Source organism: Pan troglodytes, chromosome 21, assembly GCF_028858775.2.
Source record: "Pan troglodytes isolate AG18354 chromosome 21, NHGRI_mPanTro3-v2.0_pri, whole genome shotgun sequence".
Taxonomy (NCBI): Eukaryota; Metazoa; Chordata; class Mammalia; order Primates; family Hominidae; genus Pan; species Pan troglodytes.
The window spans coordinates 20,895-48,432 of NC_072419.2; the positions used below are offsets into that span (position 1 = coordinate 20,895).

General features: G+C 33.6%; 1 protein-coding gene across 1 annotated transcript in view; it reads right to left on the bottom strand.

Annotated features, from left to right (window-relative positions):
- Positions 1-11,714: 11,714 nt before the first annotated feature.
- The window catches only part of LOC129138155 (MAM and LDL-receptor class A domain-containing protein 1-like), a 52,077-nt gene continuing 36,253 nt past the window's right edge, over positions 11,715-27,538 (bottom strand). The window contains exon 3 of the mRNA XM_054674356.2: positions 11,715-12,884. Coding sequence (XP_054530331.1) covers positions 12,664-12,884 — 221 coding nt within the window. The 3' untranslated portion in view covers positions 11,715-12,663. The remainder of the gene's footprint in view (positions 12,885-27,538) is intronic.

The following is a 27,538-nucleotide window of genomic DNA, read 5'->3' on the forward strand; positions in this document are numbered from 1 at the left end:
ACACAGATATCTGTATAAAGATGTAAATATTTAAACTGATATCTGTATAAAAATGTAAATACACCACTATGTAAACATTTTAATATCTACACCGCTATCTGTATAAACATGTAAATATCTACACCGCTATCTGTACAAACAGGTAAATATCTACACCGTTATCTGTATAAACCTGTAAATATCTACACCGCTATCTGTATAAATGTGGAAATATCTACACCTCTATCTCTATAAACCTGGTAATAACTACACTGCTATCTGAATAAACGTGGAAATATCAACACCACCATCTGTATAAACATGGAAATATGTACATCGCTATCTGTATAAACATGGAAATATCTACACCGCCATCTGTAAAAACATGGGAATATCTACAACGATATCTCAATAAACATGGAAATATCTACACCGCCATCTCTATAAACATGGAAATACCTACACCGCCATATGGATGAACATGGAAATATCTACACCGCTATCTCTATAAACATGGAAATATCTGCGACACTACCTCTATAAACGTGGAAATATCTACACCGCTATCAGAATAAACGTGGAAATACCTGCACCACCATCTCTATAAACCTGGAAATATCTACACCGCCATCTTTATAAACATGTAAATACCTACACCGCCGTCTGTATAAACATGGAAATATCTACGCCACTATCTCCATAAACATGGAAATGTCTACACCGCCATCTGTATAAACATGGAAATATCTACACCGCCATGTCTATAAACATGGAAATATCTACACCGCCATCTCTATAAACATGGAAATATCTACAGCGCCATCTGTATAAGCGTGGAAATATCTATAGCGCCATCCCTATAAACATGGAAATATCTACACTGCTATCTCTGTAAACATGGAAATATCTACACCGCCATCTGTATAAACAAGGAAATATCTACACCGCTATCTCCATAAACATGGAAATATCTACACCGATATCTTTAGAAACACGGAAATATCTACACCGCTCTCTCAGGAAACATAGAAATATCTAGAACGTTATCTGTATAAACATGGAAATATCAACATGGCCATCTCTATAAACATGGAAATATCTACACCGCTATATGTATTAACATGTAAAAATCTACACAGCCATCTCTATAAACTTCGAAATATCTACACCGCCATCTGTATAAACATGGAAATATCTACAACGCCAACTCCACAAACATGGAAATATCTACACCGCCATCTCTATAAACATGGAAATATCTACACCACCATGTGGAAAAACATGGAAATATCTACACCGCTATCTGTGTAAACATGTAAATATTTATACCGCTATGTGTATAATCATGTAAATATTTAAACCGCTATCTGTATAAACATGTAAATATTTATACCGCTATCTTTATAAACATGTAAATACTTATACCGCTATCTGTATAAACATGTGAATACCCATACCGCTATCAGTATGAACATGTAAATATTGATATCCCTATCTGTATAAACATGTAAATATTTACACCGATATCGGTATAAACGTAAATATTTACACCGCTATCTGTATAAACATGGAAATAACTACATTGCTATCTGTACAAACATGGAAATAACTACACCGCTAGCTGTATAAACATGGAAATAAGTACACCGCTACCTGTACAAACTTGGAAACATCTACACTGCTATCTGCATTAACATGGAAATATCTACACCGCTATTTGTATAAACATGGAAATATCTACACCGCTATCTGTATAAACAAGGAAATATCTACACCGCTATCTCTATAAACATGGAAATACCTACACCGCTATATCTATAAACATGGAAATATCTACACCACTACCTGTATAAACATGGAAATATCCACACCACTACCTGTATATACATGGAAATGTCTACACCGCTACCTGTATAAACACGGAAATATCTACACAGCTATCTCTATCAACATGGAAATATCTACACCGCTACCTGAAAAACATGGAAGTATCTACACTGTTATCTGTATAAACATGGAAATATCCACACCGCTATCTCTATAAACATGGAAATATCTATACCACTATCTCTATGTACATGGAAATATCTACACCGCTATCTTGTAAACATGGAAATATCTACACCACTATCTGTATAAACATGGAAATATCTACACCGCTATCTCTGTAAACATGGAAATATCTACATCGCTATCTGAATAAACATGGAATTATCTCCACTGTAATCTGTATAAACATGGAAATATCTACACCGCTATCTGTATAAACACGGAAATATCTACACCGCTATCTGTATAAACATGGGAATATCTACACCGCTATATGTATAAATATGGAAATACCTACAGCGCTATCTCTATAAACATGGAAATATCTACATCACTATCTCCATAAACATGTTAACATTTACACCGCGATCTGTAAACGTGGAATTATCTACACCGTAGTCTCTATAAACATGGAAATATCTACACCGCTATCTCTATAAACATGTAAATATTTACACCGCTGTCTCTATAAACATGGAAATATCTAAACTGCTATCTCTATAAACATGGACATATATACACCATTGTCTACATAATCATGGATATATTTACACCGCTATCTCTATAAACATGAAAATATCTACACCGGGGTCTCTATAAACATGGAAATATTCACAGCGCCATCTCTATAAACATGGAAATATCTACACCGCCGTCCCTATAAACATGGAAATATCTAAACCACCATCTGTATAAACATGGAAATATCTACACCGCCGTCTCTACAAACATGGAAATATCTTCACCACCATCTGTGTAAACATGGAAATACATACACCGCCGTCTCTGTAAACATGGAAATATCTACACTGCCATCTATATAAACCTGGAAATATCTACACCGCCATCTCTATAAACATGGAAATATGTACACCGCCATCTGTATAAACAGGGAAATATCTACACCACTGTCTGTATAAACATGGAAATATCTACACTGCTATCTGTATAAATATGGAAATGTCTACACTGCTATCCGTATAAACATGGAAATATCTACACAGATATCTGTATAAAGATGTAAATATTTACACTGATAGGTGTATAAACATGTAAAAACACCACTATCTATGTAAACATTTTAATATCTACACCGCTATCTGTATAAACATGTAAATATCTACATCGCTATTTGTACAAACATGTAAATATCTACACCTCTATCTGTATAAACATGGAAATATCTACAGTGCTATGTGTATAAACATGGAAATATCTACACCATTACCTGTATAAACATGTAAATATCTACACCGCTATCTGTACAAACAGGTAAATATCTACACCGTTATCTGTATAAACCTGTAAATATCTACACCGCTATCTGTATAAACGTGTAAATATTCACACTGCTATCTGTATAAACATGTAGGTATTTACAGCGCTATCTGTATATACATGTAAATATTTTCACTGCTATCTGTATAAACATGTAAATATTCACACCGTTATCTGTATAAACATGTAGATATTTACACGGCTGTGTGTATAAACATCTAAATATTTTCACCGTTATCTGTATAAACATGTAAATATTAACACCGCTATCTGTATAAAGAGGTATTTATACCGTTATCTGTATAAACTTGTAACTATTTATACTGCTATCTATATAAACATGTTAGTATTTATACCGCTATCTGTATAAACATGTAAGTATTTATACCGCTATCTGTATAAACACGTATTTATACCGCTATCTGTATAAACATCTAAGTATTTATTACACTGTCTGTTTAAACATGTAAGTATTTCTACCGCTGTCTGTATAAACATGTATTTATACCGCTGTCTGTATAAACATACAAGTATTCATACCGCTGTCTCTGTAAACATATATGTATTTATACCGCTATCTCTATAAAGATATAAGTATTTATACCGAGAATTGTATAAACATAAATATTTATACCGCTATCTGCATAAACATATATTTATACACATATATGTATAAACATATAAATATTTACACAGAAATCTGCATAAACATAAGTATTTATACAGATATTTGTATAAACATATAAATATAAATATCTGTATAAATATATAAACATTATTTGTACAGTCATCTGTATGAACATACAAATATTTATACACATATCTCTATAAACATGTAAATATTTATAGAGATATCTGTATAAACATGTAAATATTATTTATACAGATATCTGTATATCCATGTAAATATTATTTATACAGATATCTGTATAAACATATAAACATACAGATATCTGTATGAACATATATGTTCACAGATATCTGTATCAACATAGAAATATTTTCACAGATATCTGTATAAACACGTAAATATTTACACACATATCTGCATAAACACGTAAATATTTACACCGATATCTGTACAAACACGTAAATATTTACACCGATATCTGTATAAACATGCAATATTAACACCGCTACCTGTATAAACATGTAAATATTTACACTGCTATCTGTATAAACATGTAAATATTTACACCGCTATCTTCATAAACATGTAAATACACCGCTATCTGTATAAACATGTAAATACATACACCGCTATCTGTATAAACATGTAAATATTTACACCACTATCTGAATAAACATATAAATAATTACACGGCTATCTGTATAAATATGTAAATATTTACAGCGCTATCAGTATAAACATGTAGATATTTATACCGCTTCCTGTTTAAACATGTAAATATTTATACCACCATCTGTATAATCATGTAAATATTTATACCGCTATCTGTATAAACATGTAAATATTTATACTGCTATCTTTATAAACATGTAAATACTTATGCCGCTATCTGTATAAACATGTGAATACCTATACCGCTATCTGTATAAACATGTAAATATTGATACCGCTATCTGTATAAACATGTAAATATTTATACCGCTATCTATATAAACATGTAAGTATACTGCTATCTGTATAAACATGGTAGTGTTTATACCACTATCTGTATAAACATTTAAGTGATTATACCGCTGTCTGCATAAACATATAAATATTTATACCGCTGACTGTATAAACATATAAGTATTTACACTGCTGTCCGTATAAAAATATAAGTATTTACACTGCTATCTGTTTAAAGATATAAGTATTTATACCGATATCTGTATAAACATGAAAATATTTATACTGATATCTGTATAAACATATAAATCTTTATACACATATATGTGTAAACATATAAATATTTACACAGAAATCTGTATAAACATATAAGTAATTATACAGATACTTCTATAAACATATACATATTTATAGTTATCAGTATAAACATATAAATATTTATACAGTCATCTGTATAAACATACAAATATTATTTATACAGGTATATGTATAAACATGTAAATATGCAGATATCTGTATAAACATGTAAATATTATTAATACAGATATCTGTATAACAATATCAAAATACAGATATCTCTATGAACATATATTTTCGCAGATATCTGCAAAAACACAGAAATATTTACACAGATATCTGTATAAACATGTAAATATTTACACCGATATCTGTATAAACACGTAAATATTTACACCGCTATCTGTATAAACATGTAAATATCTACACCGCTATCTGTATAAACATGGAAGTATCTACACCGCTACCTGTACAAACATGGAAATCTCTACAACGCTATCTGTAAAAACATGGAAATATCTACACCGCTATCTCTATAAACATGGAAATATCTACACCGCTATCTGTATAAACACGGGAATATCTACACCGCTATCTGTATAAATATGGACATATCTACACCGCTACCTGTGTGAACATGAAAATATCTACACCGCTACCTGTATGAACATGGAAATATTTACACCGCTACCTGTATGAACATGGAAATATCTACACAGCTATCTCTATAAACATGGGAATATCTACACTGCTACCTGTAAAAACATAGAAATATCTACACTGCTATCTGTATAAACATGGAAATATCTACACCGCTATCTCTATAATCATGGAAATATCTACACAGCTATCTCTATAAACATGGGAATATCTACACTGCTACCTGTAAAAACATAGAAATATCTACACTGCTATCTGTATAAACATGGAAATATCTACACCGCTATCTCTATAATCATGTAAATATCTACACCGCTATCTCTATATACATGGAAATATCTACACTGCTATCTTGTAAACATGTAAATATCCACACCGCTATCTGTATAAACATGGAAATATCTACACCGCTATCTCTGTAAACATGGAAATATCTACACCACTACCTGAATAAACATGGAAACATCTCCACCGCTATCTGTATAAACATGGAAATATGTACACCGCTATCTGTATGAACTTGGAAATATCTACACCGCTATCTGTATAAACTTGGGAATATCTACACCGCTATCTGTATAAACATGGAAATATCTACACCGCTATCTGCATAAACATGGAAATATCTACACCGCTATCTCTATAAACATGTAAACTTTTACACCGCTGTCTCTATAAACATGGAAATATCTAAACCACTATGCCTATAAGCATGGACATATCTACACCACTGTCTCGATAAACATGGATATATTTACACCGCTATCTCTATAAACATGAAAATATCTACACCGCCATCTCTATAAACTTGGAAATATTCACACCGCCATCTGTATAAACATGGAATTATCTACACCGCCGTCTCTACAAAGATGGAAATATCTACACCATCATCTGTATAAACATGGAAATATCTACACTGCCGTCTCTGTAAACATGGAATTATCTACACCGCCATCTGTATAAACATGGAAATATCTACACCGCCGTCTCTATAAACATGGAAATATCTACACCGCCATGTGTATAAACATAGAAATATCTACACCACCGTCTGTATAAACATTGAAATATCTACACCCCCATCTCTATAAACATGGAAATATCTACACCACCATCACTATAAACATGGATATAACTACAACGCCGTCTCTATCAACATGGTAATATCTACAATGCCATTTCTATAAACATGGAAATGTCCACACAGCTATGTCTATAAACATGGAAATATCTACACCGCCATCTGTATAAACATGGAAATATCTACACCGCCATCTGTATAATCATGGAAATACCTACACTGCCATCAGTATAAACATGGAAATATCTACACCATTATCTGTATAAACATGGAAATATGAACCCCGCTATCTGTATCAACATGGAAATATCTGCACCGCTATCTGTATAAACATGGAAATATCTACACCGCTATCTGTATAAACATGGAAATATGTACTCTGCTATCTGTATAAACATGGAAATATCTACTCTGCTATCTGTATAAACGTGGAAATATCTACACTGCTATCTGTATAAACATGTAAATATCTACACAGATATCTGTATAAACATGTAAATATTTACACTGATATCTGTATAAACATGTAAATACACCGCTATCTATGTAAACATTTTAATATCTACACCACTATCTCTATAAACATGTAAATATCTACACCGCTATTTGTACAAACATGTAAATATCTACACCGCTATCAGTATAAACATGGAAATATCTACACCGCTACCTGTATAAACAGGTAAATATCTACACCGCTATCTGTAGAAACAGGTAAATATTTACACCGTTATCTGTATAAACCTGTAAATATCTACACCGCTATCGGTATAAACAAGTAAATATTCACACTGCGATCTGTATAAACATGTAGGTATTTACACCGCTATCGGTATATACATGTAAATATTTTCACCGCTATCTGTATAAACTGGTAAATATTCACACCGCTATCTGTATAAACATGTAGATATTTACACCTCTATCTGTATAAACATGAAAATATTTTCACCGTTATCTGTATAAACATATAAATATTAACACCGCTATCTGTATAAACATGTATTTATACCGTTATCTGTATAAACATGTAACTATTTATACTGCTATCTGTATAAACATTTTAGTATTTACACCGTTGTCTGTATAAACATGTATTTATACCGCCGTCTGTATAAACATGTATTTATACCGCTGTCTCTATAAACATATGTGTATTTATACCGCTATCTCTATAAAGATATAAGTATTTATACCGATAATTGTATAAACATAAAAATATTTATATCGCTATCTGTATAAACATACATTTATACACATATATGTATAAACATATAAATATTTACACAGAAATCTGTATAAACATATAATTATTTATACAGATATTTGTATAAACATATAAATATTTATAGTTATCTGTATAAATATATAAACATTATTTGTACAGTCATCTGTATAAACATAGAAATATTATTTATACAGATATCTGTATAAACACGTAAATATTTATAGAGATATCTGTATAAACATGTAAATATTATTTATACAGATATCTGTATATCCATGTAAATATTATTTATACAGCTACCTGTATAAACATATAAACATACAGATATCTGTATGAACATATATTTTCACAGCTATCTGTATAAACATACAAATATTCTCACAGATATCTGTATAAACACATAAATATTTACACATATCTGCATAAACACATAAATATTTACACCGATGTCTGCATAAATACGTAAATATTTACACCGATATCTGTATAAACGTGTAAATATTTACACCACTATCTTTATAAACGTGTAAATATTTACACCGATATCTGTATAAACATGTAAATATTTACACCGCTATCTGTATAAACATGTAATTATTTACACCTGCTATCTGCATAAACATGTAAATACACCGCTAACTGTATAACCATGTAAATATTTACAGCGCTGTCTGTATAAACATGTAGATATTTATACCGCTATCTGTTTAAACATGTATTTATACCACTATCTGTATAATCATGTAAATATTTATACCGCTATCTGTATAAACATGTCAATATTTATACCGCTATCTTTATAAACATGTAAATACTTATGCCGCTATCTGTATAAACATGTGAATACCTATACCGCTATCTGTATAACATGTAAATATTGATACCGCTATCTGTATAAACATGTAAATACTTATACCGCTATCTATATAAACATGTAAGTATACCGCTATATGTATAAACATGTTAGTGTTTATACCGCTATCTGTATAAACATGTAAGTGTTTATACCGCTGTCTGCATAAACATAAGTATTTATACTGCTGACTGTATAAACATATAAGTATTTATACTGCTGTCTGTATAAACATATAAGTATTTATACTGCTATCTGTTTAAAGATATAAGTATTTGTACCGATATCTGTATAAACATGAAAATATTTATACTGATATCTGTATACACATATAAATATTTATACACAAATCTGTATAAACATATAAATATTTACACAGAAATCTGTATAAACATATAAGTATTTATACAGATATTTCTATAAACATATACATATTTATAGTTTTCTGTATAAACATATAAATATTTATACAGTCATCTGTATAAACATACAAATATTATTTACACAGATATCTGTATAAACCTGTAAATATTTATACAGATATCTGTATAAACATGTAAATATTTATACAGATATCTGTATAAACATGTAAATATTTATACAGATATCTGTATAAACATGTAAATATTATTAATACAGATATCTGTATGAACATATGTTTTCGCAGATATCTGTATAAACACAGAAATATTTACACAGATATCTGTATAAACATGTAAATATTTACACCGATATCTGTATAAACACATAAATATTTACACCGATATCTGTATAAACATGTAAATATTTACATCGCTATCTGTATAAACAAGGAAATATCTACACCGCTATCTGTACAAACATGGAAATATCTACACCGCTATCTGTATAAACATGGAAATATCTACACTGCTACCTGTAGGAACATGGAAATATCCACACCACTACCTGTACAAACATGGAAATATCCACACCGCTACCTGTATAAACATGGAAATGCCTACACCGCTACCTGTATAAACATGGAAATATCTACACCGCTATCTCTACAAACATGGAAATATCTACACTGCTACCTGTATAAACATGGAAATATCTACACCGCTATCGGTATAAAATGGAAATATCTACACCGCTATCTCTATAAACATGGAAATAGCAACACCGCTATCTGTATAAACATGGAAATATCTACACCGCTATCTCTATAAACATGGAAATATCTACACCACTACCTCTATAAACATGGAAATATCTACACCAGTATCTCTATAAACATGGAAATAGCTACACCGCTATCTCAATAAACATGCAAATATCTACACCACTATCTCTGTAAACGTGGAAATATCTACACCGCTATCTCTATATACATGGAAATATCTACACCGCTATCTTGTAAACATGGATATATCTACACCGCTATCTGTATAAACATGGAAATATCTACACCGTTATCTGTATAAACATGGAGATATGTACATCACTAATTGTATAAACATGGAAAAATCTACACCGCCATCTGTATAACCATGGAAATTTCTACACCGCCATCTCCATAAACATGGAAATATGTACATCACCATCTGTATAAACACGGAAATATCTACACCGCCGTCTGTGTAAACATGGAAATACGTACACCGCCATCTCTGTAAACATGGAAATAACTACACCGCCATCTCTATAAACATGGAAATATCTATACCGCCATCTCTATAAACATGGAAATATCTACACCGCCATCTCTATAAACATGGAATTATCTACACCGCTATCTTTATAAACATCGAAATATCTACACTGCTATCTGTATAAACATGGAATTATCTACACCGATATCTGTATAAACATGGAAATATCTACACCGCTATCTCTATAAACATGGAAATATCTACACCGCTCCCTCTATAAACATGTTAATATCTACACCGCTCCCTCTATAAACATGGAAATATCTACACCGCCACCTCTGTAAACATGGAAATATCTATACCACTATCTGTATAAACATGGAAATATGTACATCGCTATCTGTATAAACATGGAAATATCTACACCGCTATCTGTATAAACATGCTATGTAGCTGTTATTACAGGCACACGCCACCACACCCAGCTAATTTGTGTATTCTTTTTGTAGAGATGGGGTTTTGCCACGTTGGCCAAGCTGGTCTCAAACTCCTTGGCTCAACTGATCTGCTCACCTTGGCCCCGCAAAGTCCTATGATTACAGGCGTGCGCCACTGCGCCTGGCCATGTTATGTGTTTTTATCACAATTTTCAAAATCAGTTAGAAAATCTCTACAGTTTACAGGCAGATTTGTCATACTATTTTATCTTAGAAAAGGGTGGAAGAGACAATATCTCAGTTTGTTCATAAATAAAATGGTAATAATTCATTTATATTTGTTCAAAATTATAAAAACTATTTGACTAAGAATAACTTAATAGTAGGCCCTCATTTAGGACATTTAAAGAATTTATCAAAACTTCCCCTCTAATCATAAACAACATGACTAAAATGACAAAGTTGAACTTAGAGGAAATTCAGTATTCCCTAAAGATACTCATTTTGTGTAATTAATTAGGTTTTGTATAAACTCTTACAAACACTACAACTTATATAAGATCATAAGGGGATTCGAATGCCTTCCGATGAGCAAGTCTGAACACCACCACACCTTCCACTGTATTATTTTCCATCTGTGATGCATGATATAAATCCCTGGCTAGGTTGAGTTAATTACTGTCTCATCTTATGCACGAAGTGAGTCAGCTTTGATTTTATGACTTTTTTAGTCTAGATTAGATAGTTAATTGGTGGTGTATTTGTACATTAAAAAACCTTTTTTTCTAGATTAAAAGAATAAATATGAACCTCACTGGATTTCTTAAGTCCTAGAATTTCTTCACAAGGTTGACATAAAACAAGGGTTTCAATACTCTCTCTGTGTTATCTGTCTGTTCTAAGCCCTTAATATTATCAAGACACTTGAGAAATATGATGGTACAGTCAATTCACAGGCTACTCCATAAAGAACAGGGAAGGGAAAGATATTTCAAAGTGTTTACCCTTCTGATCTTATGCTTTGCTCATTCAGACACAGATTAATTTTTCTCCTCTCAGACTGTATCTTTGGCTGAGAAGTCCATTTTTAAATTAAATAGTTTGTCTTTGATCCATTTAGGAAAAGCCATTGAATTGGCAGGTACCATTGAATTGGCAGGTAAAAACCAGGACACAGGGGATAAAAGTCTCATTTGCATTAAGATAGGTTTTCTCATGAACTCCGCATATTTTAATAGTACTAATGTTGTATGTGCATTTTGGCAATGGCAAAATTTGAATGAATTAATTTGACAGTATTATAAAGCTACCTCCCTAAACATTCCCTATTTTATAGTGTCAGGAGTACAGATCAAAGGGAATGGATGGAAAGAGCTACTAAATGCTACTCCCAGAGTCAAGTAAAGTTTGTGAAAACGATAGTTTTGAATCCAAAACATTAATCTAAAGACACTTACCACTTACTGGGCCTGGCAGAAAATGCATTCTGATTCTTCCATTACAATTTTCTGTATGAATAACTGTTACATTTAGAAGTTGCCCTAACTCATGTTGAAAATATCTAACTATGATGCTAGGCTGTGCTACTTAGAGATTACACTTGTATTTTCTATTTTGTGGCAATATTTAAACAAATTTTAAGAATCCACCTACCACAGGATGCTTCATCTGATTTGTCAGGGCAGTCGTATTTAAAATCACATTTCTGCATTTTTTCGATGCAGTGATCATCAGATATGCAGACAAATTCATTGTCTGTGCAGTTGCGTGGAGGTAATGTTACAGGAACTGACGTTTCTGGTGGAGTTGGGAGGTCTGCTGGCAAATTACCTTGATAAGAAATAATATACAGGCATCATTTAGCAGGTTTTCTGGTTTTCTACTTCTTTAGAGATTTTACACAATGAAGCTTTCTAAATATGCCTCACAATATCATAGAGAACAGTGGGTAGTATCAGCTACTCTGCTAAAATAAAATTGAGGTTCTTGTTTTTAGTAACAGTAAATAACTAAACATCTTCGATCATGAAAAATGATGAAGGTACAGATGGAAATTACTGGAAAGCTATTCAGAGCTCACCAAATCAATGGGAGGCCCAAGGCCAGGGCTTAGAGAATCAGCAGGAACCAAGGGAGTTTCAGATTCTGGAATTAAGAGCCAGAGTAAAGATCTAAATAACTTTCTAATTTACTAGGTAAATAACCTTTGTCCTTCCACTGCTACAATAAATCTAACATCTCCTCATCTTTGTTTAACATATTTTCACTTATTTAAAATTCAAGGTTTCAGGAAAGAGTCAAACCTGAAATCCTCATCTAGAAATTTTATACAAGACTACAATTTCTGAAATTACTGAGGATGGAAGACATTTATAGATGATGACTGATTTATAAGTTATTCAATAAACATGTATTGATAACATGTCTGTGCCATACACGTGGTAGATGCAGGGAATCCACGCTGTGGAGAAAAAGTTAAATATTAAACCTGAACTAAATTGAACATGGACACAAAGAATGATCACGAAGTCCCAGAACGGGTTGTGTGAGCCCCTTCAGGCTTTCATCCAGTGTTGTTTAGAAGAAATCTCTATTTCAATCTATTCCTATATGTTAGTTATTGAAAAACAACAGAGAGTCACAAAACAAGTCAACCTTTTTGTGTTCCTTGGGCCCAGTCACAAAGGACCCTTGTGAATGGACCTCATGCCAAACAACTCATTACAAAAAGAGCTAGGGTCCCAGGCTGCTCCGAAGCTTCATGAGACCTCTCCTCCTCTGTGCATGGACGACTGGCCAACTCTGCAGCCTAGGCCGCTGCTTCCGGGCCTAGTGGTGAATCCTCCATTGTCTGGTGAGTGCAGTGTCCAACTCTGGAGCCCAGGCTGTTGCTTCCCAGTTTGGTGGTGAATCCTCCATAGTCTGGTGAGTGTAAATATGTATATATTTTTCCCTTCTCCCCTTCCCATTGCAATTTACTTATTATATCATTTGCTTATTATATAAATTTGCTTATGTTAATTTGCTTATATCATTTGCTTATTATATCTGCATTGCTATTTATGTGGGATAAAGCTTGTTTACCCTTAAAGGTATTGTGTGTGTGTCTTTCCTTCTCTCCTCGTGCATTTTCTGCACAGAACACAAGTCAAATATGCCATCTCTGCCATTAAATAGTTTACATCTAGTGGACAAGGCAGTCAGATGTATCTTTCATTACAGGCATTTGGGATAAATTTATGGTAAAAATATAACTCCAGGGAAGCAAGAATGGTATCTTTCATCCCTGCATCCATAGCACAATTCACAGACCATGGCATATGGTAGGTATACTGACATTGACAAGTGAATAAATGGACAGATAGATGGACAGATGGATGGATGGATGGATGGATAGATGGATGGATGGATGGATGGATGGATGGATGGATGGACGGATGGATGGATGGACGGACGGATGAATGAATACCAGAGTGGATGAATGAATAAAATAACAAATGGAAGATTTCACAGTGTATTGAAAGAAAACAGAGGAAAACCAAATATCAGATGGGAGTCAAATAAGATGCCTTGGCAAACTGATGCTTAAACTGACTTTCAAAGGTTGATGAGCTCATCTTGCTAGGTGAAAAAGAATACAAGGTCTTTATGGGCAATGAGAAAAAACTTGTGTGAATGCATGGAAATACATTAAACTGTTTTTTTATTTTAAATACTGTGAGAATTTAACACGATAATATCTGGTGATATGATAATAAAGCATGCGTCTGATTGACTCATTAGATATGGAACTGGAGAGTAGACAGTTACCATAAAGAGCCAGCTGAAATCAACTTGGGAGTCTGAAATAAACACACAAAAATATGGAGAAATAACAAGATATAAAATGTCTATTTCAGGATGTACTTTTTGGCATCAGTGTGAAGCATGAATTGTAGGTTGCTCTAACACTGAAAAAAAATAATAGTTAGAATAGTTAACCTCTTTCTTTAATCCAGTCAACTAATAAACCAAAACAGAGATGGTTTAAAGGAAAGAGCAAAAATCTGAGCAATACTAAACGTCCAGTATCTGGAGGACTGGGGATTTACATGCTGTTGGGAATCTGGGGAAAGTCCAATAACTAGTAGTTTATTTCTTAGCTCAAATGCAGAGGCAATTAAGACCTAAGATGGAAGATAGATCAAAATATCAACTTTTTATTGATATAGCTAATCCTGAAGAAAATTTCCTATTTCTGTAGACAAGTGGTCTTCTAAAATGTGAAACCCAGAAATAAGACCCCGAACTGTGTCTTCCAGGCTACCCTGTGTGAAACTATAGCAAGGAAGAGTTGACCAGATTTCATATTTCCTCAGCTAGTAAACATTAAAAAGAAAAGAGGAGGTGAGGGACCAGGCATGCATACTCAGATTCTTCTTGAAAACTCACCAATCCATTGTTGCTCTTCCTTCCTCTGGGAAGGAATGAATAAGAGGATGAAGAGAGACCAGGAATATTAGGCTGCCAGATACAGCTCAGTCTACATGAGAGATTAAGACCAAGGAAATAGTATTCTGATCCCATAGGGGTGAGTTTGAAATGATTAATCGATTGTTAAGTAAATGAGCATTCTATTCCCCAAGATCAGATATATAAAACATAGAAGAGGAGTCAGTTTTTAGGGATAAGAAATATTTTCTCACCAGGTGTGGTGGCTCACACCTATAATCCCAGCACTTTGGGAGGCTAAGGCAGGTGGATCACTTGAGCTCAGGATTTTGAGACTAGCCTGGGCAACATGGTGAAACCTCATCTCTACAAAAATAAAAAACTACAAAAATTAGCTGGGCATGGTGGCCCACACCTGTAGTTCCAACTACGTGGGAGGCTGAGGTGAGAAAATCACTTGAGTTGGGGAGGTTGAGGCTGCAGTGAGCCGAGATCACACCACTGCACTCTGGTCTGGGTGACAGAGTAAGACCCCACCTTCCCACCCCCCAACCCAAACAAAAAATAAAAAATTAAACAATCAAAATAAAATAAATGTAAAAAGAAATATTTTCTATCCTAAAATAGAAAGCCAATGACAACAACACACAAAAAAGGAGATCCTAACAGGTTGGAAACTTTATCTCACATCCAGTTGGATATACTCACGTCTAAGTCATTGAGCAAAAATAAGAACCTAATTAGAGGTGAAAGTTATTACCTTCCATAGAAATCTGACGCATCCAAAGTTATAATAAAATGTGAAAAAAAAATTAAAAAGACAATCATTTTATCATTTCTGAATGCCGATGACTTTGAAGATCTTGAAGGACAGAGTTTGAATCAGAGAAAGAAAAATTCGCTAGCCTTGATGAAAAATTATTTTCAAATAAATCTATAATGAGATTATAAAAATCACTTCTGAGGGAATTTGCTGAGAACTGCAAAACATTCAATGGCCAGGTTGATGGATATTTTATATGTCTCAGTGGAATATATGGAACAAATTTCTTTGAAAATCATCCTTTTAAAATGTTTAAATACAAGGTCTTAAAAATAATCTTCTAATTTGATCGCTAAATTTGTTGTGCCATTTCAGAGCATAATTTACTTACATAATTTTACTGAAAAAAAATATATAATTAAAATGCATTAGAAGATGCATGTAAACTTTTATTTGTATGTCCTATATCAAAAATGGCATCTGGAAAGTGATGTATTTCGTCAAAGTTTCAATGAAAGTTTTCCTTTAACCAAAGCAGGATGTCAAGTTCTTTCACTTTAGCACATGCTCATCCAAGCTGGTTTGTTCCATATTTAGATAATAAAGTTTTAGTTTAAGACAAAGATTTTAATTCCACAGAGATGACTGTCATTTGCACTGAGAAAAATGTTCTATGCTCCAATTTAGGCAGCCATTTTGAAATGCATTAATTTCAAGAGAGAATGGGTAAATTTGTGTTCCAAGCTCAGGGTAAATACACATTACTAGAACAGTAAAAGTCTTAAAAAACAGTGGATCACACATGTTTTCCTATTCTTCACAATTGCTGTATATTATGTATATTTATGGAAGTAGACATTTACAATTAATCATCTTACCTTAATACACAGAAACTTCAATAAACAGCTAAATGGAAACACATATATGATGTTCTTCACTGATTGTACTACTTTAAACTTGCTCGATAATACACTTCTAGTCACAAATACCTAGGATTTACTGATTTCTGATTTTATTTTTTATTTTATTTTTATTTTTATTTTTTGAGACAGAGTCTCGCTCTGTCGACCAGGCTGGAGTGCAGTGTCACGATCTCAGCTCACTGCAAGCTCCGCCTCCCGGGTTCACACCATTCTCCTGCCTCAGCCACCTAAGTAGCGGGGACTACAAGCGCCCGCCACCATGCCAGGCTAATTTTTTTGTATTTTTAGTAGAGACGGGGTTTCACTGTGTTAACCAGGATGGTCTTGATCTCCTGACCTCGTGATCCGCCCGCCTTGGCCTCCCAAAGTGCTGGGATTACAGGCGTGAGCCACCTCACCCGGCCGATTTCTGATTTTATTATTCTTCCTTCAAGAGAAGAACATTTCAGGGCAGGACAGAAGCCCAGCGAATTGAGTTTCAATAACTTTGCATTTGAGACAAAGAAGACATCGACTGAACTGCTTCAGATTCAATTACATCTTTTCTTTAAAAAAATGACTTTAATTATGAATAACTTTAAACATTCATATAAATTAAGAAAATTATATAATAGATACATGACTCCACCACTAAGACTAAGTAAATTGTTATTATAGCATTGTTTCAGATCCTTATATTAACAAATAAATGAGGAAGAAAGAATAGAAAGAAAGAAAACCTTTCTATAATGCTCAGACCTCATTCTTCCTCTTTCTACCCCTTCACTAATGCCTTCAGAGGGACCCTTATCCAAATAATAGTTTGTACCAATTTGTATTTTCTCATGTTTGTTTTCTAATTGTTTTTATTGTGGTAAATATTATTAAGGCTATTCACAAGGTTGTACAACAGATCTTTAGAGCTTTTTTTAATCTCAAAAACCAGAAACTATATCCATTAAACACTTGTTCTCCTTCCTTCCTCCCTCCCCCCAGCTCTCGGCAAGCACCTTTCTACATTTGTTTCTATGATATTGACTACCTTAAATAATTCATATGAGTTGAGTCCTACAATGGTTGTACTTTCCTGACTGGCTTATTTAGCTTAGCATGATGTCCTCGAGGTTAATCCATTGTCTTAGTCAGTTCAGGCTGCTATAACACATTACACACTGAGTGTCTTAAACAGCCATTTATTTATCTTAGTTCTGAAGGCTGGGAAGTGTAAGCTCAAGGTGCCAGCAGAAGTGGTGTCTGGCCCACTTCCTGGTTTGCTGACGGCCATTTTCTCCTTGTATCCTCAAATGGTAGAGAATAGGGAGAGAAAAAGCAAGCTCTCTCCTGTCTTTTTATAAAGGCATTGATTCCATCCATGAAAGCTTTACTCTCCTGACCTAATTATCCCCACATACAAATACCATGACGTTGGGGGTTGGAATGTCAACATATAAATTTTGGGAAAATATGTTCAGTCCACAGCATCTATGTGGTAGCATGTGATGGGATTTCCTTCCCCCTTAAGGCTGCATGATATTCCATTGTACGTATATACCACATTTTCTTTATCCAATCATCTGTTAATAGACATTTGGGTTCTTCCACCTCTTAGCTATTGTGAATAATGTAGCAATGAACAAGGGGAGGCAAAAATCTCAAGATTCTGCTTGAATTATTTTGGATATGTATCTGAAAGTAGCATTGCTACATCATAGGATAATTCTATTTTTAATTTTTTGAGGAATGGTCATACTGCTTTCCATAATGGCTAAACCACTTTACAGTCCCACCAAGAATGCACAAGAATTTTGATCTTTCTATAGTCTCACTAATGCTATTTTTTATTATTTGGATAGTGGCCATCCTAATGTGTATGAGGTGATGTCTCATTGTGGTTTTGATTTCCATTTTCCTTATTTGATCATGTTGAGCATGTTTTCATATGCTTGTTGGACACTGGCATATCTTTTTGTTCTCATCAACCCCAAATCTGACACCCTATTCCTGTCAGCACTTAGATCAGCAATTACAGTATCATGCAGACTAGTTTTACTGCTCTAAAAATCCTCCATCTATGCATCCCACCCTCTCCCCTAAACAATGGCAAACACTAATGTTTTTACTACCTCCATAGTTTCGCTTTTTTCCAGAATGTCATATTGTCAGAATCATAGGGTATGTAGCCTTTTCATACTGGCTTCTTCTGCTTAGTAACAGGCACGTAAATTTCCTTCATATCTCAGCTTGACAGCTCATTTATTTAGCATTGAATAATATTTTTCTCTGGATGTGATCCAGTTTATTACCTATGTATCTACTGAAGGACATCCTGGTTGCTTCCATGTTTTAGCAATTGTGAATAAAGCTGCTATAAACACCTATCTGTATCTAGGTTTTTTGTGTGAATATACTCATTTGGGTAAATACTAAAGCACTTGATTGCTGGATGACATGGTAAGACTATGTTTAATTCTAGAAGAAAATATCAAACCTTTTTCAAAGCGGCTATATAACTTGGTATTTCTACCAGCAATGAACATGAATTCCTGTTGCTCCACATCCTTGCATTTCACATTTGACATTTTAATTTGTATTTTCCCAATTATGGAAATTATGAAAATTATTGAGATTGTAAAAATTATGTAATTTTTACACCAAGAAATATTTTGGGTGGGAGTGTAAATTAGTTTAACCGTTGTGGAAGACAGTGTGGCGATTCCTCAAGGATTTAGAACCAGAAATACCATTTGACCCAGGAATCCCATTACTGGATATATACCCAAAGGATTATAAATTATTCTACTGTAAAGTTACATGCACACATATGTTTATTGCAGCACTATTTACAATAGCAAACATTTGGAACCAACCCAAATGTCCATCAATGATAGACTGGATAAAGAAAATGTGGCACATATACACCATGGAATACTATGCAGCCATAAAAAAGAATGAGTTCATGTCCTTTGCAGGGACTTGGATGAAGCTGGAAACCATAATTCTCAGCAAACTAACACAGGAACGGAAAACCAAACACCACATGTTCTCACTCACAGTGGCAGTTGAACAACAAGAACACATGGACACAAGGAGAGGAATATTACACACCGGAGCCTGTGGTGGGTTGAGGGCAAGGGGAGGGATAGCATTAGGACAAATACCTAATGCATGCACGGCTTAAAACCTAGATGAATGGTTGATGGGTGCAGCAAACCACCATGGCACATGTATACCTATGCAACAAACCTGCACGTTCTACACATGTATCCCAGAACTTAAAATATAATAAAAATAAATAAAAGATAAAATTTAAAATGAAATATTTTTAAATATATACTTTTAAAGGGCCACTTTGGTATTTTGCTCTGGCTTATAACTGATGGTTCATATCTCCTATTCTTTTTCCAATTGGATTATAGTTTTCTTATTTACAGGTTTATATTCCACATACTCCATTCTAATCCTCTTATTTATCTGTATGACAAATATATTCTCCTAGTCTGTGAAATGTCTTTTTGTTTTGTATGGTGTCCTTCAAACTAAAAAAAAATTTAATGACCTTTAATTTATCAATCACTTCTTCTATGATTAATGCCTTAAAGTTTCTCTAATTTTTTTCTCTAATATTCGAGATGTTTCTATAATTTTTAAATTTTGATAGTTGTGGTTTGCACATTTAAGTCTTTACTTTAGACTTTATTGTATATTATCTATGATTATAATCTAATTTATATATATAGCCAGTTTTGATCGATTAGTCTATTGAGCAGCACAAACTTTTCTCACTTATTTACATTTTATTATGAAATGTATAAATTTTTATTACACATGAATAAAAATGAGTAAAATATATGCCTGCTTTAAAGAATAAAAGATATGAACCTACCAGTTTATGAAATGTCAATCTCCTTATAGTTTTGAAGCCTCCAGTGTCTTTCTTGCTGATTCTAACCCCTCATTGCTCATCTCTCAAGGTGAGTAGTATACTGAATTATTTTTCATTTATTTGCTTTTATGATTTTTTTCATTTGCAGGTGCACCAAATATCCTCTCACAGTTTCTATTTCATTAGGTTGTTATGTGATTAAATGAGTTAACTTTTTTATTTTTTTGAGACAGAATCTCGCTCTGTTGCCCAGGATGGAGTGCAGTGGTGACATCTCGGCTTACTGCAACCTCAACCTCCCGGGTTCAAGTGATTCTCCTGCCTCAGCCTCCCAAGTAACTGGGACTACAGGCGTGTGCCACCACACCTGGCTAGTTTTTTGTGTGTTTTTGGTAGAGACGGGGTTTCACCGTGTTAGCCAGGATGGTCTCGATCTCTGACCTCGTGATCTGCCCGCCTCGGCCTCCCAAAGTGCTGGGATTACAGGCATGAGCCACCGTAGCCGGCCTAACATTTTAAAATTCTAATAATAGTGACAGAATATAGTAAACATCAGGGAGGTCCTTTTTAAATAAAATGGTATTTGGGTTTTTAACTTTAGATGAATGGAAGCGTTCTCTGTATCAGCAACAGAGATTATAACGATTAGAGATTTTAACCAATGCCATGTGGTATTTTCCTCAAGATAGTACTTTAATTCATTAGTGTTAATATGTATATTGTAATTCAGTAATTCTGAATGCTGTCTAGTGTTTTATTATATGAAAATATATTGTAGTTAGCCATTCTACCGTTAATGATTTTGGGGTTGATTCTTCTAAGGTATTGTTTTCTCATTTTGCACATTTCTCCTTATGTATCTAGAAATGGAATTGCTTGGTTATGGGGTAAGTACAATTTCAACCTTAGGTGATAATGCCAAACCAGTTTCCAAAGTAATTCTATACTTCCCAGCAGTATATAAACATTCAACATACAATATGTACTTGCCATTCATTCGTATATTTAGGTTTATCCATGTGTTTGCCATTTTTCATCACATCCCTGGTTGAGCTCATTTTGTGTCTTTCTGAGATTCACATTTACATAGTTCATTTGTCTGAACTGCAGAATCTGGTGCAGTGAAATAATATTATTTTGTGTGTGTGTGTGTGTGTGTGTGTGTTATCTTTTAATGCCATCTTAACCCTCTTTCCTGAAAAAGTTTTGCTTTGCTTTAGGCTAACAATTAATAGTTTTTAGAACTCTGAAAATTATATCTGTCCTCTGACTTCTGTTCTTGCTGTTAAGAAGTCAGTCATCAGCCTAATTGTGCTTCTTTTGCAATTCACTCACTTCTGGCTCTCCTCTCCCCTTTCTCTCCATCTTGTCCATCCCATATGCTCTTACTCCCTAATTCTGGCATTTACTTTGTCTTTCTGTTCTATTTCTCAATACTCTCTCTTTTTTTCTCTCACCTGGAGATTTCCCCTTTTTAAGCTCAGCTTGACATTTAAATCAATGCACGTTATGTTATAGTTGACATTTCTAGGAATAAATAGTGTCACAGTTTTTAGGTCATCTGATCTTCCATACTACTAAAATCAGCAGTCTGTTGTGTGTGTGTGTGTGTGTGTGTGTGTGTGTGTGTGAGAGAGAGAGAGAGAGAAGAGAGAGAGACAGTCTCACTGTCGCCCAGGCTGGAGTGCAGTGGCGTGATCTCGAATCACTGCCACTTCTGCCTCCCAGTTCAATCGATTCTTGTGCCTCAGCCTCCTGAGTAGCGGGATTACAGGCACCTACCACCATGCCCATCTAATTTTTTGTATTTTCAGTAGAGACCGGGTTTCACCGCGTTGGCCAGGCTGGTTTCAAACTCCTGACCTCAGGTGATCCACTCGCCTCGGCCTCCCAAAGTCCTGGGATTACAGGCATGAGCCACCACACTCAGCAAAACCAGCAGTCTGAACTGCATCTTTAGTTCTGATTTCAACTTAACTAGAGAATAATCATTAGAGAGAAATCATGGACATGAGTTGGATGACTTGAAAGAGAGACCGATGAGTTCATACTGAGGAAAAGTAGAGACAATTCATTTTTATCTTAAAAAGGTTTCAGAGAATAAGTAAAAGGACAACTACTCTAAGCAAAAACATAGTAAGAGTTCATAATTCTTAGTCCTATTCTCATTACTTCCTTATTACTCCACCAGAATGAGGAAATTTTACAAACCAAGTAAGTCCAATGTCTTGCATTGAAGAGAAGAGCACTAAAAGAGCTAAATGAGAAAAGCGTTTCTTCTTCTGGAGCTGAACTTTGCAATTGGTGGTGGTTGTAACTGGGAAGGTGGAGTTGCAGCTGATTTCACAGATTCTGTGATGTGGAAGTAAAATAGAATCCAGAAACATGGTCAGGCCAGTTCTTCATGTGTGACTGAGGCATGACAAGTACTGCAAGATTCCTGATGGACTCTCTGGTCCTCACACATTGTTTAGACTTTCCTCTAAGGGACATGAGGTCAACTCATTTAACTTTGCAAATACTTAGAAGAGTATTTTCTAAAGTATCACACTCTTAACTTAGGTGATGCTAGAAATGACTATGCAGTATATAGAAAGAGAGAGCAAGAGAGCGAGAGAGCGCATGAGAGCTCCTGTCTCATCCTCTTTTTGTAAGAGCACTAATCCCATTATGAGAACCTCATCCTCATGACCTAATCTACTCCAAATTACCTCTCAAAGGCCCCACTTCCAAATACCATCTCAATGGGGATTAAGGTTTCAAGATATGCATTGTGGAGTGGGGCAAATATTCAACTTATTACAAAGCTTATAGGGTTTTGTTGGCCTATAATTGCTTAGAATAAGGCTAAAGTTGGTAGCAATGATAGATTTAAGTCTCTTTAAACAAAGAACATTAAAATCTTTGCAGATGAAACAAAAATTGAAAAGATGAAATGCATATGACTGAAGTTTGCACTCACTAAGAAGCAGAGATTAGTCTGGTTTGATCTGATCTTCTTCCACATCTCTGAGCCACAGGGGAACCAAACTACCTGCACATCTGTCGTGTGGAAGATTTCATAAGTAGATGTCTCAGGCTCCAAATGGACTCAGTGATCTAACTCCTCGCTCTGTAACTTCACTGTAACAAATATGACAAACTTCAGGCTACATTAATATATTCTCTCTGGTAAAATAGATTTTCCAACTTGTTTTATACTAGACTTCCCTCCCTACAGCCATTCCCACACTGATAATTAAGCAAATAAAAACAACATTTTAACATCTCTAGTCCTTGATAAATTATTACCAACTTTAGACATATGATTACTGAATGAATTGCTTGACTAATATGAATCATTGTACTTTATATCTATCTGTAGCTAACAACGCATGTTTTCCCTGTGACTTTTTGAGTTAAGAAATATATTTAATATAAAAATGTAAAAGCGTATTTGAAGCTTAAACAGTCTCTTTAGAAAATTTAAAATGTTTAAATATCTATAGCTTTTGGGGAATATCATACATTTCTTCTATTTCACTTAGTACAATAAATTGGAGTTATACTCACAAGCTGAAAGAACTATGTTTAGTATGATTTTATGGAAGTGTCTGTGTTAGATATACTTTCCAGGTGAAAAGGTTTTATGAAAGCATAGCTATTCTTTGGATACTATTATAACAACTGTGTTATAGCTGTTTGCCACAAACTATGCAGTGCTTTTTTTTTTTCTGTCTCCGGTAGCCAATCAGCAATTTTTGAAATACTTCTGCTTTATAACAAAGATTCAATGACATTTTCCTTCTTTACAGGCATTCTACTATATTTGAATGTGACTACAAATGACTGAAGTAGCAGATGGAAAATTTCCAAGCTGTGAACTAACCATTTAGACAACCTTCTCCATGTTTAACATTTAGCATTTCTCTCAATTAAGAGAGAATGTGAAACAATGTAAAAGTTTTAACTTTAAAATAAGTTAAGTGAATAATTTGTTCAATTTTATTTTCTAAGAACACAATAAAACTGTTAATTGAACATATCGCAGACTTTGGCCAAATTTTTTTCCCTATATATATGCTAAATCAATTTACAGACTACACCAAAGAAGCTAAAACCAGAATATTTAAGATTGCAATCACCAAGGCTCAAATTTCTTTATTTTTCCCCTGAAATCTTAAACTGCAAAACTTTCCAATAATCTGGTATTTTCTTCTGAGTCTACTCCTCCTTTAGAAAAATACAAAAGAAAGGCATATTTAAAAACACAGTGCTTTCATGTAATTTATTATTCGGAGACAAATATAATGAACACGCCAAACAGCGTATTAGAAGATGAAAAGCTGCAGGTGATATCTTAAAAGTAAAGCCAATAGTATTTACCCTGTTCCCCTTGCTTTTTGATCCACACTGAAACAAACATTCATCTCTGCAGAATAAAGGAAGACTTAAACACCATTTGTAAATAAAGCTGGTGAGACATTGAAGCTAACGAGAAGGGATGCCAAAAATGTAATCAACCCAGTTCAACAACGACAAAACAACACATTTAATGTCTGAGGGGTGGGGGAGGACATCATAAAAATTATGTTAAGCGTCCTTAAAATAGTCATCATATTTTATCAATTTGAAGGCATCATCAATTGTACAATGTGCCACTGCTTTAGTTCCTGGGGAAAACAAAATACTAATAATAATGTAAACATGGATATTCATATAATACTTAAATTGTAATAACTAATAATTTTAGTAACTAACAATTCTAATGTGCATGCTGAAATCTGAAAATTTAAAAGAGAATAAAGAGCACATAAATTATATTTCAATTTGCAGACAGTATTTTGTGATGTAGTCAGTGTTTTATTTTTCTAAATAAACTAGCTATCTCACCATTAATCCTTGGTGCAAGAAAGAAAATTCCTGTCATATATGCTCAGCTGAAGAAAATATAATTCTGGCCTTTCTAATGAAGGACAGAAAGAATAATGAAAAGCAAATACTTCCTTTGAGATACACACTTTTTAATATAAATGTCTCAGAGCAATTCTTAATCTAAACTGAAGATCTGATTCAAGATATAAGGAAATCTTTAACTTTGTCATCATTCCTCACCGTGGTCTCCTCAGGTAATAGACAACATCATTTTACAGCTATGCAAAGAACTGTAGAAATGTATTACATGGCTAAGTTCCTACTAGAAATGTAATTAATTTTGCCTAATGGATTAGATTAAAAATAGGAATTTATTTACATATTGCATATCCATTAACAAATTACTGATGCTATAGTTATTTTTAATAACATTTATCTTTTAGTGTTTAGAATTATAAGTGATTTACATATTATCATTACAGTACTAGTGTGTATTCTGTATTCTGAATTTAGAATTATTTTTAAATATTATAAATATAAAAAGATGTAAATTGTGAAATTAAAAACATAAATGTTGGGGTGGGAAGACGTGTAGGATTTTTGTATGGAATTAAAATAAAGTTTTTATCAGCTTAAAATGAATTGTTGTAAGTATAAGCTGGTTTTTGTAAGCCTTATTTAAACACATAGCAAAAACCTATAGTAAATACACAAAAGGTAAAGAGAAAGCTATCAAAGCATACCACTACAGAAAAATCATCAAATCACAATGGAAGATAGCAAGAGAGAAAGAAACAAAAGATCTACAAAACAGCTAGGAAGGAATTTTTTAAATGGCAATAGTAAGTCCTTACCTATTAATAATTACTTTAAATGTAAGAGAATTACATTCTACAACAAAAAGACATAGAATGTCTTAACAGATTAAAAAAATATATATCCAATAGTGTGCTGCGTACAAGAGTCTCACTTCCACTTTGAGGACACAGACATACTAAAACTGAAAGAACAAAAAACACATTTCATGCAAATGCAAACCAGAAAAGAGCACAGGAAGCTAGACTTACGTAAGACAAAATATACTTTAAGCAAAAAATGGTAAAAAGAGAAAAAAAGTCATTATATAAATATATAGCAATTAATCAAGAGGATATAATAATTATAAATATATGTACTCAATATGAGAGAACCCAAATGTATAGCAAATATTAATAAATCTGAGGGGAGAAAGAGACAGCAAAACAATAATAGTAAAGGACTTCAATATCCCACTTCCAACAATGGATAGATCATATAGACAGAAAATCAATTAAGAAACATTGAACTTAAATGATACTTTAGAGGAAATTGACCTAACAGTCATATACAAAACATTTCATTCAACAGCAGCAGAATACACCTTCTCAAGAGCACACAGAACATTCCCCAGGATAGATAATATGTTAGTTCACAAAACAAGCATTAACAAATTAGGAAGTTTGAAGTCATATCCAGCATCTTTTCTAACCACAATGGTATGAAACTAGAAATCACTGACAGGAGAAAAGTTGGAAAATTCACAAACATGGCAATTAAAACAACACACTCCTTAAAAACCAGTAGGTCAAAGAAGAAATCAAAATGAAATAAAAAATCTGAGATAAATGAAAAT